This window comes from Mobula birostris, chromosome 10 (genome assembly GCF_030028105.1).
Source record: "Mobula birostris isolate sMobBir1 chromosome 10, sMobBir1.hap1, whole genome shotgun sequence".
NCBI classification, from domain to species: Eukaryota; Metazoa; Chordata; class Chondrichthyes; order Myliobatiformes; family Myliobatidae; genus Mobula; species Mobula birostris.
In genome coordinates, this window is record NC_092379.1 from 76,113,149 (window position 1) to 76,131,549 (window position 18,401).

Sequence of the window (18,401 nt, forward strand, 5' to 3'; positions counted from 1 at the left end):
GTGGGGGGGGGCGGGGGGACCCAGAGGATGGGCAAGAGGTATATTCAGAGGGGCAGAGGGAGAAAAAGGAGAGTGAGAGAAAGAATGTGTGCATAAAAATGAGTAACAGATGGGATACGGGGGGGGAGGTGGGGCCGAGCAGAAGTTAGAGAAGTCGATGTTCATGCCATCAGGTTGGAGGCTACCCAGACGGAATATAAGGTGTTGTTCACGTACATCTGCTCTCACTCCATCCTCTCGCCACCCCATTAGGAATAGGGTTCCCCTGGTCCTCACCTACCACCCCACCAGCCTCTGGGTCCAACATATTATTCTCCGTAACTTCCGCCACCTCCAACGGGATCCCACCACTAAGCATATCTTTCCCTCCCCCCCTCTCTCTGCATTCCGCAGGGATCGGTCCCTACACAACTCCCTTGTCCATTCGTCCCCCCCATCCCTCCCCACTGATCTCCCTCCTGGCACTTATCCATGTAAGCGGAACAAGTGCTACACATGCCCTTACACTTCCTCCCTTACCACCATTCAGGGCCCCAAACAGTCCTTCCAGGTGAGGCAACACTTCACCTGTGAGTCAACTGGGGTGATATACTGCGTCCGGTGCTCCTGATGTGGCCTTTTATGTATTGGCGAGACCCGACGCAGACTGGGAGACCGCTTTGCTGAACATCTACGCTCTGTCTGCCAGAGAAAGCAGGATCTCCCAGTGGCCACACATTTTAATTCCACATCCCATTCCCATTCTGACATGTCCATCCACGGCCTCCTCTACTGTAAAGATGAAGCCACACTCAGGTTGGAGGAACAACACCTTATATTCCGTCTGGGTAGCCTCCAACCTGGTGGCATGAACATCAACTTCTCTAACTTCCGCTCGGCCCCACCTCCCCCTCATGTCCCATCTGTTACTCATTTTTATGCACACATTCTTTCTCTCACTCTCCTTTTTCTCCCTCTGTCCCTCTGAATATACCTCTTGCCCATCTGGGTTCCCCCCCCTCCCCCTTTTCTTTCTCCCTGGGCCTCTTGTCCCATGATCCTCTCATATCCCTTTTGCCAATCAACTGTCCAGCTCTTGGCTCCATCCCTCCCCCTCCTGTCTTCTCCTATCATTTTGGATCTCCCCCTCCCCCTCCAACTTTCAAATCTCTTACTCACTCTTCCTTCAGTTAGTCCTGACAAAGGGTCTCGGCCTGAAACGTCGACTGTACCGCTTCCTAGAGATGCTGCCTGGCCTGCTGCGTTCACCAGCAACTTTGATGTGTGTTGCTTGAATTTCCAGCATCTGCAGAATTCCTGTTGTTTGTAGTTACATATTCCTTGTTTAGTTAGGTGTTTAGTGGAAAGTAAGCCACAGGGAATGATATTTTTTGTTGACTGTTAATTGGAATGTTATTAGACCACTTAAATTTACTAAATGAGATGTTATTGGAACACTAACTAGATGGCTGACTGGAACGCTAAATAGTATTCGGAAGCTAATATCACCATTAGACCATTGTTTCGCTAATATAATTTCATTTGTGTTTTATCGCTACAAGTTCATTTGTCTTAGCTGGTTTCACAATACAGGTTTCCCCCGCCATCTGAAGGTACAGTGTTCCTATGAAACGGTTCGATAGCGGAAACGTCGTAAAGCGAAGAAGCAATTACCATTTATTTATATGGGAAAATTTTGTGAGCGTTTGCAGACCCAAAAATAACCTACCAAATCATGCCAAATAACACATAAAACCTAAAATAACAGTAACATATAGTAAAAGCAAGAATGATATGATAAATACACAGCCTATATAAAGTAGAAATACTTCTCTACAACGATTGCCTGCACTGTTCTCCGTAGCGAAAATCTCACGCAAACGCTCATGGCAGAATCGCGGCGCAAGCGCTCTCCAGTAACCTTTAAACTATGAAGCTGCCAAATCTACCAAATAACATGTAAAAATACACAGCCTATATAAAGTAGAAATAATGTATGTACAGTGTAGTATCACTTACCAGAATTGGGAAAATAGCGCCGAGCACACCGATGATGGTGTGTTAGACGGAGTCGTCACAGGCTGGGTGGTGCAGTGGCCCCCACCCTCCAGTCCGCCGACCTGATACATTGCCGTGAAGAACGCAGTGGTAGCTGGGAGGGACACAGCACATCGTTAAGAAAAAAGCGGAAATAAGCATGCTAATTAATTAGGTGCTGCCCGGCACGTAAATGTCAGCGCAGATCAGAGGCGATTGCCGATTGCATCACCTCAGATCTGGGCCGACAATTACATGCTAGGGGGCACCTAGTTAATTAGCATGTTTATTTCGGCTTTTTTCTTAAAGATGTGCTGTGTGCTTCCCGACTACCGCTGCGTTCTTCGCGAATCGGTACAGTATCTGTCCGGGGGCCAGGTGTTGGGGTGGTGGGACATGCGGGTGTCATCTCATCGTCGATCAGGGCAGGCAGCTCATCTTCTAAGATGTCGAAGGTCGAGGTTCGTCGTCTGCTGTGGCTGATGTGGAAGGCTTGCTTGACTGCTGAGCCTCGCTTATTTTTCTATCATACAGTTGTTTGTAAGCACTCAAACCATCCTGCAAATATCCCCTAAACCTACGTACCCTTTCAAAATTAAATTTGTACTTTATCATTGCAGCGAAAATCTCACGCAGTTGCTTCACGTTCATTTCGCTACTGCATTCGGTTTCGTTTGTTATCCTTTCCTCTTCCAATTGCATCAGCTCTTCATCTATCAGTTCTTGGTCATGGGATGCCAAAACCTCTTCAACATCATCTTTGTCAACCTCCACAAGCCAAACTCACTTTGTCCTTGCCTCATTCACCACGATCGAAACGCTTAATTATGTCTAGTTTTACGCTAAGTGTAACACCCTTACTCTTTCAGTCTTTTCCGACACCTTAGAACTCATCTTGCTAACGACTGCTCAATGCAACGTGTTTAAGCAATGCCGTTCCGAACCCGGGGCAGAGCTGCTGCTCGGGGCGCGCGCTGCCTTTCTTCGTAACAGTGAAAACACCTTCTGAAAGCGAAAACAGGGTACTAATGTAGGTCTTTCGTAACAGTGAGGTTTCATAAAGCGAACGTTCGAAAAGCGGGGGACACCTGTAAGGGGTTGAACATACTTTTTTCTCTGTCATACTTTGTCGAGTACCCTAGCTGAGTCTCCAGTTTTGGTTTGTTTTCAAGTAACCGCTACAATTGGATGACTTAAAAGTAAAATCAGTAAACTTCTGCAATACTTCAGGATAGCTGGCTGTTCTTAATGTGTAATCCTTCAGTCCTAATGTTTGTATTTTGAGAATCTTTCTGAAGTTCTGAACCGATATAAATAGAGAATAAAGTTTTAAGATTAATTAAAATCATGGATAGTCACAGTAACTTATCATAGTAGAAAACAGTATTGCATCTTTTTCCTTTATTTTTCAATAAAGATTTTAAAAATTTTATTAGGAAAATTATCAGCTTTAATGGATGCTTATCATTGAATTGCATGTTATTCAGTGGAGTTTCAGTTGTATAGCTTATTTGGATATAATTCAGAAGTACCCTTCTGGTAGAGTTCATTCAACTCAGAAGTGAGGCATATTTATTTGATGTTGTCAACAATTGTATACAAAAATAAAACTGGAAGTATCTATTGAAGAATTTTTAATAAATCAGATTGTGGTTAATCAGAATCTAAATCCGATCTATGTGCCTAAGTTCAATGGTACTTAATACCTTATACTAAATTATCACTTTATGGTAATTTGATTGACCTATCATCATTGGTCCTTTTCTTTGGGAGAATTTAAATTTACACAACCACTTTTGTAAGAATGATATTATGATGTGATTTTTGACGGGTGTGGCTTTAATTTTTTATGACCCGTTGCTCTGGTCACCCCTATCTCTGAATGTTGATTTTTTTTTCTGTCCATTCAAATTACACTGTGCAATGCTTTTAATTACCTTAAATACTCAATTGTACAGTTCTTAAACCTACTTTTGAACAAAAGAAAGCCATTGGTTTATCCGCTCAGGGGATCTCCCATCCACTGCTACCAACCTTACAGTTCCCACACCCCGCACTTCGTGTTTCTAACTCCTACCCAAGATCCACAAACACAGAGAAGGTTTACCAGGATGTTGCCAGGACTTGAGAAACTCAGTTACAGAGAAAAGTTGAATAGGTTAGGACTTTATTCCCTGGAGCGTAGAAGAATGAGGGGAGATTTGATAGAGGTATATAAAATTATGATGGGTATAGATAGAGTGAATGCAAGCAGGCTTTTTCCACTGAGGCAAGGGGAGAAAAAAACCAGAGGGCATGGGTTAAGGGTGAGGGGGGAAAAGTTTAAGGGAACATTGGGGGGGCTTCTTCACACAGAGAGTGGTGGGAGTATGGAATGAGCTGCCAGACGAAGTAGTAAATGCGGGTTCTTTTTTAACATTTAAGAATAAATTGGACAGATACATGGATGGGAGGTGTATGGAGGGATATGGTCCGTGTGCAGGTCAGTGGGACTAGGCAGAAAATGGTACGGCACAGCCAAGAAGGGCCGAAGGGCCTGTTTCTGTGCTGTAGTTTCTATGGTTCTATGTTAAACCTGCCTGTCCTGGCAGACCTATTGTCTCAGCTTGCTCCTGCCCCACTGAACTCATTTCTGCATACCTCGACACGGTTTTATCCCCCCTTGTTCATTCCCTTCCGACCTACGTTCGTGACACTTCTCACGCTCTTGAACTTTTCGATGATTTTAAGTTCCCTGGCCTCCACCGCTTCATTTTCACCATGGATGTCCAGTCCCTATATACTTCCATCCCCCATCAGGAAGGTCTCAAAGCTCTCCGCTTCTTTTTGGATTCCAGACCTAACCAGTTCCCCTCTACCACCACTCTGCTCCATCTAGCGGAATTAGTCCTTAAGCCTGGTTTATACTTCTGCGTTAACTGGACACCGTAACCTACACAAGTGGCCTATGCGCGTTGTGAGCATTTATACTTGTGCGTTGGTGTGTCTGCGTCGATCGGCAATTCACGTATGTCACGCATGCACAATCACCTGCCTGCGCAGGGCTTCATGGTCATGGTAGTCCCGGGGTAAACAAGACGCGAGCATCTTTTTTCGTGCGAAATGTGCCCTCCATAATTTTGGAGGTCTGTAAAGCTTTTTGGAAAGCATTGTAGCCAGAGTTCCTTCCCTACCCTTCAGTCACCCAGTGGGAAGCTATTGCGTTGTAGGATGACATGCGATGCTACCAAGCAGACCAATCACAGTTGTTGCATTCTGCGTTGCCGCGACGCGCAGTTACATTTTGGGAGAGGTGCAGGTCGCAGCAACGCAAACTCTTGCGTAGGGTTCCGCGTCAGCTTTGCGTAGGGTTTACGGCGACGCATTGACACAGAAGTATAAACCAGGCTTAAATTACTCTTAATAATTTCTCCTTTGGCTCCTCCCACTTCCTCCAAACTAAAGGTGTAGCTATGGGCACCCGTACGGGTCCAAGCTATGCCTGCCTTTTTGTTGGCTTTGTGGAACAATCTATGTTCCAAACCTATTCTGGTATCTGTCCCCCACTTTTCCTTCGCTACATTGACGACTGCATTGGCGCTGCTTCCTGCACGCATGCTGAGCTCGTTGACTTCATTAACTTTGCCTCCAACTTTCACCCTGCCCTCAAGTTTACCTGGTCCATTTCCGACACCTCCCTCCCCTTTCTAGATCTTTCTGTCTCTGTCTCTGGAGACAGCTTATCTGCTGATGTCTACTATAAGCCTACTGACTCTCACAGCTATCTGGACTATTCCTTTTCTCACCCTGTCTCTTGCAAAAATGCCATCCCCTTATCGCAATTCCTCCGTCTCTGCCGCATCTGCTCTCAGGATGAGGCTTTTCATTCTAGGACGAGGGAGATGTCCTTTTTTAAAGAAAAGGTCTTCCCTTCCTCCACCATCAACTCTGCTCTCAAACGCATCTCCTCCATTTCAGGCACATCTGCTCTCACTCCATCATCCCGCCACCCCACTAGGAATAGGGTTCCCCTTGTCCTCACCTACCACCCCACCAGCCTCCAGGTCCAACATATTATTCTCCATAACTTCCACCACCTCCAATGGGATCCCACCACGAAGCACATCTTTCCCTCCCCCACCCCCACCCCCGCTTTCCGCAGAGATCGCTCCCTACGCGACTCCTTTCTCCATTCGTCCCCCCCCATCCCTCCCCACCGATCTCCCTCCTGGCACTTATCCTTGTAAGCGGAACAAGTGCTACACATGTCCTTACACTTCCTCCCTCACTACCATTCAGGGCCCCAGATAGCCCTTCCAGGAGAGGCGACACTTCACCTGTGAGCCGGCTGGGCTGATATACTGCATCCGGTGCTCCCGATGTGGCCTCCTATATATTGGCGAGACCTGACGCAGACTGGGAGATCGTTTCGCTGAACACCTACGCTCTGTCCGCCAGAGAAAGCAGGATCTCCCCGTGGCCACACATTTTAATTCCACGTCCCATTCCTATTCTGGTATGTTTATCCACGGTTTCCTCTAATGTAAAGGTGAAGTCACACTCAGGTTGGAGGAACAACACCTTATATTCCGTCTGGATAGTCTCCAACCTGATGGCGTGAATATTGACTTCTCAAACTTCCGCTAATGCCCCACCTCCCCCTCGTACCCCATCTGTTATTTATTTATATACACACATTCTTTCTTTCTTTCTCTCTCTCCCTCTCCCTCTCCCTCTCCCTCTCCCTCTCCCTCTCCCTTTTCTCCCTCTGGCCCTCTCACTATACCCCTTACCCATCCTCTGGGTTTCCCCCCCTCCCCCTTTTCTTTCTGCCTAGGCCTCCTATCCCATGATCCTCTCATATCCCTTTTGCCAATCACCTGTTCAGCTCTTGGCTCCGTCCCTCCCCCTCCTGTCTTCTCCTATCATTTTGGATCTCCCCCTCCCCCTCCAACTTTCAAATCCCTTACTCACTCTTCCTTCAGTTAGTCCTGACGAAGGGTCTCGGCCTGAAACGTCGACTGCACCTCTTCCTAGAGATGCTGCCTGGCCTGCTGCGTTCACCAGCAACTTTGATGTGTGCTGCTTGAATTTCCAGCATCTGCAGAATTCCTCGTGTTTCCGTTGGAAGGTGTCAACTTTTAGTGCTTTTACATCTATTACTGTACAGAAGAACTAAGGCCAAAATATGCATTTTGAAATGCTGTGCTAAGAATAAAATGCATGGCTGCTGATAAACTGATCCCTAACTACCCTAACTTTCCTTAATAAAGCAACCTCATTTCTCAGCCTCTTATAAACTTTTAACACTGCAGTCTAGTCCATAATCAGCCCCAGCCCTTACTGTCTCCCTCACCCACACATCGCACATCACAATGGTTGGGACTCTAATTTGTAACTTTTTTCTTTGTCTCCCCCCAGAGAGCAATACCAAATCCCATCTCAAGTTATGGACTAAACCCAGAATGAATTCCCAGTTGAGATTAAGGGAAAACATAGACCCCAATAAAGTTAGGCAGAACTGGACAAGGTTCATAGGCCAGATTAAAATGGAAGTTTCTAGTGTCATTGAATCTCCATTAAGGAAAACAATAAGCTTGAGGGATGATGATCTCACTACTCGCATACTGACCCTCTTGGTAAATGTGAATTTTTGTATTCCATCTCTATCTATTTATTTATCTATCTATCTATCTATTATTATATCATATCTGATCACAACAAGATTTTCGTGATTTCTGCATTGGTACCTTAATCTGTCTGTTCTTCCGCAGTTCAGTATTCGGAAAATTATGAATTGTCTTGGTACATTTATCCACATTTTCACAAGTTAAATTCTGCTTATCACATTTTTGCCGGAATATCTAGCCTATCAATGCTGCTTTGCCATTGATTGTTCCCATCTGTAACATACACTGTCGTTGTATTTCATAGTGTCATTAAAGTCATATTTATCATTCATGCTTCCTTAATTGAAATAATTAATTAATTCATAGTTGAGAACCCAAATCTCTGCAGAATACCACATTTTTACCATATTTTGATTACTTGCTTGCACCGTTACATGTAGATCCATAAGCAATCACCCAGCTCCTCTTTTTTTTTATTATTAAGTGTAATTGTGAACAATAGCCAGAAATGCTGATCAAGTCAACTAGTTCCCAAAGAGAACTCTGATAGGCCAATCAGATGGTTCACTGCTGCTCAAACGATAGAACACAAAAAAAAAACATATGTACAATTAAACTGGAGTCATGATGAAGTCTGCTGGAGAGAGGCATTTTTTCACGTGCTGTCTTCCATAATTCAAAGGGATTGAAGGATAAGGTTGCAGGGTGACAAAACGTGACCCTTTTCACCCCTCCTTTTCACTACTTTTGTTACCTCTTCAAAAAATGTAATTAGATTGGTTAGATTCAGGTATCTCCCTAACCAATCTAGACTACCTATATTCCTTTGCCAAGTGCAGATTAATCATGACCCTCAGAGTTTTTTCAATAACTTGTCTACCACTGAAATTGGATTCGCATGCCTGGCTTATTCCTGCTATCCTTCACAAATAAAGGTACCACATCTTTTGGTCCTTTAGTCATTGATACCTTACCTGTGGCCAGTGAGCACATTCAAAAAAACTTGCCAGGGACTTGTAAGCTCCTACCATACCTGACTTTGCAACTTGGGATATATCTCATCAAACACTGGGGATCTGAAACACTGAGACATCTGATGCATTATTAAATTTAATAGGGATTTGACCAAGAATTCCAATTTCCCCACCTGACATTTTCGACTACAGTGTCCACCTTCATGAATGCAGGTAAACTATTTGGTTAAGACTTCATTTGCATTCTCTGGTTCCTGCACAAATTGCACCATTAATTCCTAATGGGCCTTATCTTCCTGTGATCACCCTCTTGCCTTTAATATACTTATGCAGTACTTTGGGGTTTTCCTTAATCTTGTGTGTTACCGATATTTCATGCTCCCTCTTGATTTATTAAAATGTCCCTGCTACAATTTTCAGATCTTTACATCTGGTAAATGTTTTTTTAAATCAAACTCTCAATCCAGGGTTTGTTGGATGACAAGGGATTGTGAGGATCATATAAAGATTGCAGACCTACACTTTATCTGCATCCAATAGGTAAATCTGAGCATTGCAGCACCAAGTCCTCTTATGCCATAATGAAAAACAGTGGCCTGATGGTGAAACCCCTTTGCAAACTCCTGACTGATGGCTAAGCTTTGTTCTTAGCTTTGCCATTGGTCGGAGATATAAAGATTTTGAAATGCTTCTAGAAATCTTGGAACATTTAGAAAAATTGCAAAACAGTTAAAAATGAAATGAACAATAAAAACTATTGAAAACTCTAAAAATATTACCACCTTAAACACTTAAGTTTAAACATACCTACAAATCTAAATAATGTAAGCTATGCTACTTGTTCATTATGTGGGTATAATTTCTATTCAAGAGGATGGGCTTGTGGATTTAAGTGCAGATTCCCCAGTCCAAGTTCAGTGGTTTCACACTTGGGCACTTTGTGGAATAGCAGATTATATCTGGGTTTTTAAGTTTGAGTTCTGTATTAAGATATAACCTTTTCCTGTTTTAGAGGGGGTTAATGTCATGCCCACTACCGTTGTGAAATCTGCAAAGTATAAAGATAATAAAGTTGTTCTGCAGCTGAAGGATGGCCAAACAGTAAGTATTCTTAATATAAACTCATGAATATGAAGTATTTAAGTATTTTAGTCTTTTAAACTAAATTCCCAGTTAATCCAGGCTGATTTCATCTATTTTGTATTGTTTGCAGATGAAAACTGATCATGTCATTGCTGCAGTGGGACTTGAACCTAGTGTGGAGTTAGCAAAGTCAGCAAGGTTGGAGGTGGATTCTGACTTTGGTGGATTCAGAGTGAATGCAGAACTACAAGCACGTTCAAATATATGGGTGGTAAGTACATGGGTCATTACCCAAAAATATCTTTTTGGAAAAGTGAAGATCCATGCTTTAAGTTTCTGAATACAAGACCAGATCCACAGTGGTATTCTTTATCATTGTCTGCATTCTTTTTGTCTGTAACTTGGATAAAATGTGATGGAACATAGATCATAGAACAGTACAGCACAATGTTGTGCCGAATCAGCTAAAAAGCAAAATAAGAACACCCAAACACTAATCTGTCCTATCTGCACAATGTCCATACCCCTCCATCTTCCTTACATTCATGTATCCATCCAAACGTCTCTAAAAATCCTCAAATGTATTTGCCCCTACCACCATACCAGGCATCGCATTCCAGGCATCTACGGCCCTGACTAAAAGACTTACCCCTCTTATCCCCCTTGAACCTCACCCCTCTACCTTCAATGCATGCCTTCTGGTATTAGACATTTCAAACCTGAGAAACAGATGCTCTCTGTTCAGTCTATCTATGCCTCTCATAATCTCATCAGAATTGGGTTTATTATAGAAACATAGAAAACCTACAGCACAATGCAGGCCCTTTGGCCCACAAAGCTGTGCCGAACATGTCCTTAGCTGAGAAATTACCTAGGGTTACCCAATAGAAACATAGAAAATCTACAATTTTGAAAAAAATATCAATGTCTTCAGCCGATGATATAGTGTAAATTTGAATACGTTTTGTCACAACCATGGACTCTACCATTATCACTGGCATTTGTCGTGAAATTTGTTAACTTAGCAGCAGCAGTTCAATGCAATACATAATATAGAAAAAAAACAAAATAAGAATAATAAATAAATAACTATACGTATATTGAATAGATTAAAAATCATGCAAAAAAAACCAGTAATACTATATATTAAAGAAGTGAGGTAGTGTCAAAAGGTTCAATGTCCATTTAGGAATCGGATGGTAGAAGGGAAGAAGCTGTTCCTGAATCGCTGAGTGTGTGCCTTCAGGCTTCTGTACCTCCTACCTGATGGTGAAAATGAGAAAAGGGCATGCCCTGGGTGCTGGAGGACCTTAATAATGAACACTGCCTTTCTGAGACACCGCTCCTTGATGATGTCCTGGGTACCTTGTGGGCTAGTACCCAAGATGGACCCGACTAAATTTACAACCCTCTGCAGCTTCTTTCAGTCCTGTGCAGTAACCCTTACCCCCCGCCATACCAGACAGTGATGCAGCCGGTCAGAATGCTCTCCATGGTACAGCTATAGAAGTTTTTGAGTACATTTCTTGACATACCAAATCTCTAACTCCTCGTGAAGTATAGCCGCTGTCATGCCTTCTTTATAACTACATCAATATGTTGGGACCAGGTTAGACCCTCAGAGATCTTAACACCCAGGAATTTAAAACTGCTCACTCTCTCCACTTCTGATCCTTCTGTGAGGATCGGTATTTGTTCCTTCGTCTTACACTTCTGAAGTCTACAATCTGCTCTTTCGCTTTACTGATGTTGCGTGCCAGGTTATTGCTGCAGCACCACTCCACTAGTTCACATAGACCTCCATCGGAGGCTCTGGTGCTCCAGAGAGAACAACTCAAGTTTATCCAGCCTCTTGTGATAGCACATGTGCTCTAAACCAGGCTGCATCCTGGTAAACCTCTTAAGCACCCTCTCCAAAGTCTCAATATCCTTCCTATAGTGTGGCTACTGGAACTGTATGCAATACTCCAGATGATGCCTAACCAGAGTTTTATAAATTAGCAATATAACCTCCAGACTTTTGAACTCAGTGCCTCGACTAATAAAAGCAAGCATCCCATAAGCTTTCTTAACCACCTTATTGACCTGTGTAGCCACTTTCAAGGAGCTTTGAACTTGGATCCCAAGATCTCTCTGTGTGTTTATTTATATATATATATATATATAATCTTTGATCACACACACACACACACACACACCACCCCAGAGGAGGTCGCAGCATAGATCTCTGCAGAACACCAGTAATTACAGAGCTCTGGCTCGAATAAGTCCCTTCAACTACTACCCTCGGTCTTCTGTGCGCAAGCCAGTTCTGAATTTAAACAGTCAATATGCTGTGAACCCCATGCATCTTAATCTTCTGGGTTAGCCTCCCATGATGGTCTTTGTCAAACGTCTTACCAAAATCCATGTAGATAACGTCCACTGCCCTACCCTCATCAATCTCTCACATCACCTTGTCAAAAAACTCGAATCAAGTTGGTTTGACATGACCTGCCTTGCACAAAGCCATGCTGGCTCTCCCTAATTCGTCCTTGGGTTTCCAAATGGTCATATATCCTATCCCTAAGAATTTTCTCCAGCAATTTCCTTACAACTGATGTGAGACTCACCGGTCCAAAGTACCCAGCATTTTCCCATGTTTTGTGCAGTAGAATTACTACATGAAGTATAAAAGGTAATTGTTTTTACTACAAAAATTGCTGTAGAATATATTTTACAAAATACAAAAATAACATTAATTTACCTAGTGAATTTAGTATTTGCTTTGTGACCCCACAGGCTGGAGATGCTGCTTGTTTTTATGACCTTAAGCTGGGCAGGAGGCGTGTGGAACACCATGATCATGCTGTAGTGAGTGGCAGATTAGCTGGAGAAAACATGACTGGAGCTGCAAAGCCTTATTGGCATCAGTCCATGTTTTGGTATGAATTTACTCAGTATCCTCTTTGATTTGGCACATATCTAAACATGACAATAGGATAACTGACAGCGATTGACTAACACTGTACAATGATAAATGTCCATTGAGTTTAACTAATTCTTACTGTTACAGGAGTGACTTGGGCCCTGATGTGGGATATGAAGCAATTGGCATTGTCGACAGTAGTTTACCCACTGTGGGAGTGTTTGCCAAGGGAACTACAAAAGACACCCCCAAAGCAGTGACAGAAATGTCTGGTAAGTTACACTATATTAGCTTAATTAAGAAGAATGTTTGATACTCTTGGTGTATAGTAAAGACCCATCTTTTATAGCTCATTCTATTAAAAAATCATTGGCTTGAAATGTTCATTCTTTCTCTCTTTGCAGATGTCGTCTGATTTAAATATTTGCAGGCTTTGTTTTTTTGTAATCAAAGCTCTTTTATTAGCATGCTTTACATTTAAGCCTCCGTTTGAATTTTTATACATTAAAGCATAGTATTTGGAAAGATCTTCACATTTTAAACTAAATTACATTCAAAATGTTCAGTTTAGCTTTAACTAACAGTCATCATAGAAAATAGCCATTAATGGTTTATCTGTTTCTTAATAGTCTGAACGAGCTTTATTTGAAAGGAAAATTTGCAATGAAACATCCATCAGTCTTCTATTGGTTGTGTAATGCCACTGTGAGACTTAAACTCTGCACAATTCATAAAAATATGATACTCAAATCAAAAGTTATGTGATAAGATCTGTGATGTTTGTTGCTGATGTTAGATGGTGTTGTAATAGTTATAGTCCTATAGGATAGAAAAAAATCAACAAGATCCATATCCTCAAACTGTAGCCAGTCTAAGATTTTATATGGAAATAACAACAGTAGTAGCTTTCACCTGTTGATGAAATGTAATGAATATATAAGGCATTGGTTATGTTTATTAATATTTCCACATGCTGTTAATCATGTGTATTTTATTCTTGTTTATAGGTACGGGAATCCGATCAGAAAGTGAAACTGAAAAAACTGCCACTTCTGTAAGTGTGCCTGTCAGTGCCAGTGCGGTTGCTCATCCCCCTGTGGAAGGCGAGGACTATGGAAAAGGTGTCATCTTCTACTTGAGAGAGAAAGTAATTGTGGGAATTCTTTTGTGGAATATTTTTAACAGAATGCCTATCGCCAGAAAGGTTAGTGTTGCAATTAAGAATTACATAGGAACATGATTTGAATATTTGTTATATTTTTGGGTTCGTTCATTGTGCTTTGTTTTTATTAGTATTGATTATATTTTTTAAAAATCATCTGAATTACATCTATTTTCTGACTATACAGTGCAACTAAATTAAAAGTCAGTAATAACAATTATAACGTTCAAATTTTACCTTAGTTACTTAGCAAGATTTCATTCCTTTTGAGTAATCATGAGGGCTTGTGCTTTTGCATAGCTGTCTATAAAACCATCTTAATATTGACTTTTTCCTGGCAAGCAGGTGAAGTACCCCAGTAGTGTAGTGGTTAGCATGACACTTAGAACTCAGGACAACGGAGTGTGGAGTTCAGTTCCGATGTCCTCTATAAGAAGCTTGTATGTCCTTCCCATGATGAGCGTATGGGTTTCCTCCTGGTGCTCTGGTATTCTTCCACATACCAGTTTGTATATTAATGGGTCATGTTACGTACCCTGTAACTGGGTTGCCAAACCAGCAGAAATGGACCACTCGTTGGAGTCTGGATTACTAGGAACTAATAAAGTTTTATTAAAGAAATAAGTAACACAGTACCCTAATCATAAGGATATAAATGCAACAGGTTAGCAATGATAATACACACATGTACACAGAACTAGGGTAATAGGGATCAACCAAGCTCTATCGCAGTCTAGGGGTAAAATGATCAGTCTTAAGTGACGCAGAGTTCAGTTCAGCTTAGTACAGTTCACAGTAATCACTGTGGTGCCATTGGAGGGGGGGGGATACAATTTGGTTCAGTCAGACCTTTGATGTCTTCACAGTTGGTTTTGGGCAGACCCCTTTTGATGTCTTCTATTCCGCTGTGGTCACCGACTGTGACCCCTCCGATCAGGATACGATTGTTCTTCCGTTGTGAACCCGGCACCCAGGCAAGGGCGGACACACACACCAGGTTCCCACCAATCGTACCTTTACACCCTGTGAGCCTATGGTCGGTTCCTGCGAACTGGACCTCCAAACTCCGACCAACTTGTGGGGGCACACCACTCTTTCCAGGGTCTCATTATCTCGTGGTCTCGTGGTGTCCCGTGCCTTAGCGAACCTGTTCTTTTTATCCCCCTGCTGGGGTATCGCCTGTCCATCAAACTTCAAACAGTTCAGGTTCAAAGCAACCGGTCTGTCAATATTCTGAATTGTGTTTCTTTTCCGTTAATCCCTCTCTCCTCTTTTATTAGCATTTTGAACGTTTCTCCATTGTCTCTCTTATCTCTCTCATTAGCATCAATCGTCCGATAGATTTGTTTGGCGTCACAGTCATTACTAATTGTCTTGTGGTTAGGCTATCGGTTAAATAGATGGGTTGCTGGGTGGTGCAGCTCGTTTGGTCAGAAGGCTGTAGCTCTAAATAAAATAAAATTAGTCAAAAAGACGAAAGGACATTGACCTGAAATATTAAATTTGCTAACTCCCTCCATGGGTGTGCCCTGCTCTGGGCATATTTGGTCTTTTCTGTAACTATTTTTGTGGATTAAATACAAAATTTGTAAATTTGTATTAAGGTCCTTCTCATTGCTTGGCTTCATAATGTAATGGAGATGGATGAACAAATTCTAATTCCTGGAATTCAGTTTTCTCTTTTCCCACATCACAAAATCGACACTCATTCAAGATAAGAACAATTGAGTGCAGCTATACACTTGACCTTTATAGTCAAACACATCTTCCTGCAATGTCTTCCATATTTCATATCTCTACAGATTTTCTTCACAGTTCTACTCTTACTGCTTGTATTAGTGCATTTCTGTTGGCTCTTCATCTGCCTCAGTATCATACTAGGGTTAGAAACATAGAAAACCTACAGCACACTACAGGCCCTTCGGCCCACAAAGCTGTGCCAAACATGTCCTTACCTTAGAAGTTACTTGGGGTTACCCATAGCCCTCTATTTTTCTGTGTTCCATGTACCTATCCAGGAGTCTCTCAGAAGGCCCTATTGTATCCTCAAGATCCTATCATATCCCCAGAATTGTACTGTTACAAATCAAGTTTCCAGTAGAATCTATTTGCAACTTTGCAAATCTGTTATCTACAATGAGCTTGCACAAACATGCTCAGAATATATAAATTTAAGGATGGAATCAAGAGAAAGAGACTTTGAAAGTGTGTTGGAAAACAGATTTTACAACAGATGTCTTTTTATATTTCTAAAGCATTTTATCTCTTATTGCTTTCATAGGTCATTAAGGATGGTGAAGAACATGATGATCTCAATGAAATTGCAAAGCTGTTCAACATTCATGAAGATTAAAATGACCAGAGTTTAACTGTGTATATAAGAGTCTAGATTTTTTTTAAATAAAACTGTAAACACTTTTTGTGCAGGAAATCAGGAGCTTGAATTCTCAGAATGTAAGTAATATTTTGTGAATTTTCACATTATGTAAAATTTGACCGATTTGTACCATGTGCACAGTGATTAAGATTTTCTGAACTAAATATTAAAATAATGTAAAAGCAACGTTTAAAAATTCTTAATTTAAAAATACTGTGGATTTTATTCAGTTGTGTTTTCAGATGCTGGGGCTAACCAATTGCTATTTACTGATATTAAGTGGAGATAAAATTTGGACTGATTGTCAGGAAGAATTGGCTTACTGAATAGTTCAACATGAATTGTTTCATATTGTTGGAAGATATATTCTCTGATTTACATCTAGAAATAATGGTGTCACCCATGAGCATGATGTTTGTTTCTCTGAAATTGATTCAGCCAGCTGCAAAAGCTATAAATTTGGAAAAACTGAATAGCATGTAGGAAAGAAGCAGGAAAACGTACTGATAATTTTCATCAAGTTACCATATTTCTCTGGAATTGGCTCCATTGAGCACTTACTTTTATTTGCAATGATCTCTCTCAGTCTCTGATATTTATCGTTTTCAATTTTGATGTTTCTTATTCTGGATTTTGAAATTGGTGGCATTCAAATGACATTACTTGCTTTGATTATTGAAGAAAGCGGGCAATCTCATACTTGGTTGTGTTCTTGAAAGCAGAAACAACTGAGTGACATTAGAGCACCTTTATATTTTCACTAGAAATTCCTGCAGCAAAAATGTCTTCATTAACAGTTCTTTCAATCTAAACTGTGTGGCCACAAGCGGGACCGAACTCTTTCCTTTTCCACGGATTCAGCTTACCCTGTTTCTGGTATTCTCTATTTTTGTTTTCAGCATCTGCAACAGGTAATTTTTGTTTCAGCAAAAACTAAATCATGGAGGTGTGGGAACAAGTCAGTTTGGAAGGAAACGGTTTGTCTCCATTTTATGCCATCATGCTAAACAGAATAATGTAAATATACTTGTGTTTGAAGTCCAGAAAAAAATTGATTCCCACTATCCCCAATTTGCCCTTAAAATCACTCACCCCTCTCTCTTTAAAGGCAGATCTGCCAAAATTTGAACCTGGGAACTTTTGTGGTCTCTGGAGTTTTGGTGAGGGTGTGGAACTCCAGTTGCCCTGAATTCACCTGTGCTTGTGCTCCTGCACTAGGGCAGAAAGTTTCACTTGATGCATTCATACTTAAAGTGGAGCCTGAATACCACAAGATCTTGGAGCTAGCTGCTTGGAAATCATCTTATTCAATAAATTTTTAGGCACTTATTGCCAAATTGTTCAGGTAAACTGCAGAACTCCATTCACAGGATACCAAGTTGAGCGATCAGCATTTTCAAGGTTTATAGGATAGTATTTAAATGAGGATCTTTACTCATTAAAGAAAATGTTGATAATGGAGACAGTTTTTCATTTGTTCCATATGTTGATTATGTTCAGAATCAGGTTTAATATCACTAATGTATGTTGTGAAATTTGTTAACTTGCGGCAGCAGTGCAATGAAATGCATGATAAATATAGAGGGGAAAACACTGAATCACAGTAAGTGTGTGTGTGTCTCTGTTAAATAGTTAAAATATGTAGTGCAAACATAACAGAAATAAGAGCTAGTGAGGTAGTGTTCATTGTTCGATGTCCATTTAGAAATCAGGTGGCAGAGGGGAAGAAACTGTTCCTGAATTGCTAAGTGTCCTTCAGGCTTTTGTACCTGCTTTCTGATGGTAACAATGAGAAGAAGAGCATGCCCTGGGTGGTAGGGGTTCTTAAAATAATGGACGCCACTTTCCTAAGGCACCGCTCCTTGACGATGTTTTGGATACTATGGAGGCTAGTACCCATGACAGAGCTGACTAATGTTACAAGGTTCTGAAACTTACCTCGATCTTGTATAGTAGTTACCTCCCCACCCCCCTACCAGATGGTGATGCCCCAGTCAGAATGCCCTCCACAGTACATTTATAGAAGTTTTTGAGTGTTTTAGTTGACAAACCAAGTCTCCTCTTGCTCCTAATATAGCCACTGTCTTGCTCTCTTTAGTTCCATCAATATGTTGCGTCCATGTTAGTTCTTCAGATATTGACACTCATGAACTTGAAATTGCTCATTCTCAGTCTGGGGATTGGTTCGGGTTCTCTCATCTTACCCTTTTTGAAATTCACAATCAGCTCTGTGGTCTTGCTGACGTTGAGTGCAAGGTTGTTGCTGTGGCAG

At 41.5% G+C, this 18,401-nt stretch overlaps 1 protein-coding gene across 3 annotated transcripts in view; it reads left to right on the top strand.

Annotated features, from left to right (window-relative positions):
• The window catches only part of aifm1 (apoptosis inducing factor mitochondrion associated 1), a 65,241-nt gene extending 47,512 nt beyond the window's left edge, over nucleotides 1-17,729 (top strand). For 2 of the 3 annotated variants that reach the window (XM_072270495.1, XM_072270497.1), the window contains 6 exons: nucleotides 9,612-9,700; nucleotides 9,813-9,953; nucleotides 12,464-12,606; nucleotides 12,738-12,862; nucleotides 13,598-13,794; nucleotides 16,034-17,728. In XM_072270495.1, the coding sequence (XP_072126596.1) occupies nucleotides 9,612-9,700; nucleotides 9,813-9,953; nucleotides 12,464-12,606; nucleotides 12,738-12,862; nucleotides 13,598-13,794; nucleotides 16,034-16,105 (767 nt within the window). In that variant the 3' untranslated portion in view covers nucleotides 16,106-17,728. Of the gene's footprint in view, nucleotides 1-9,611; nucleotides 9,701-9,812; nucleotides 9,954-12,463; nucleotides 12,607-12,737; nucleotides 12,863-13,597; nucleotides 13,795-16,033 lie in introns of all 3 variants that reach the window. The other variant, XM_072270496.1, reaches the window with a different exon arrangement.
• The last annotated feature ends 672 nt before the right edge of the window (nucleotides 17,730-18,401 follow it).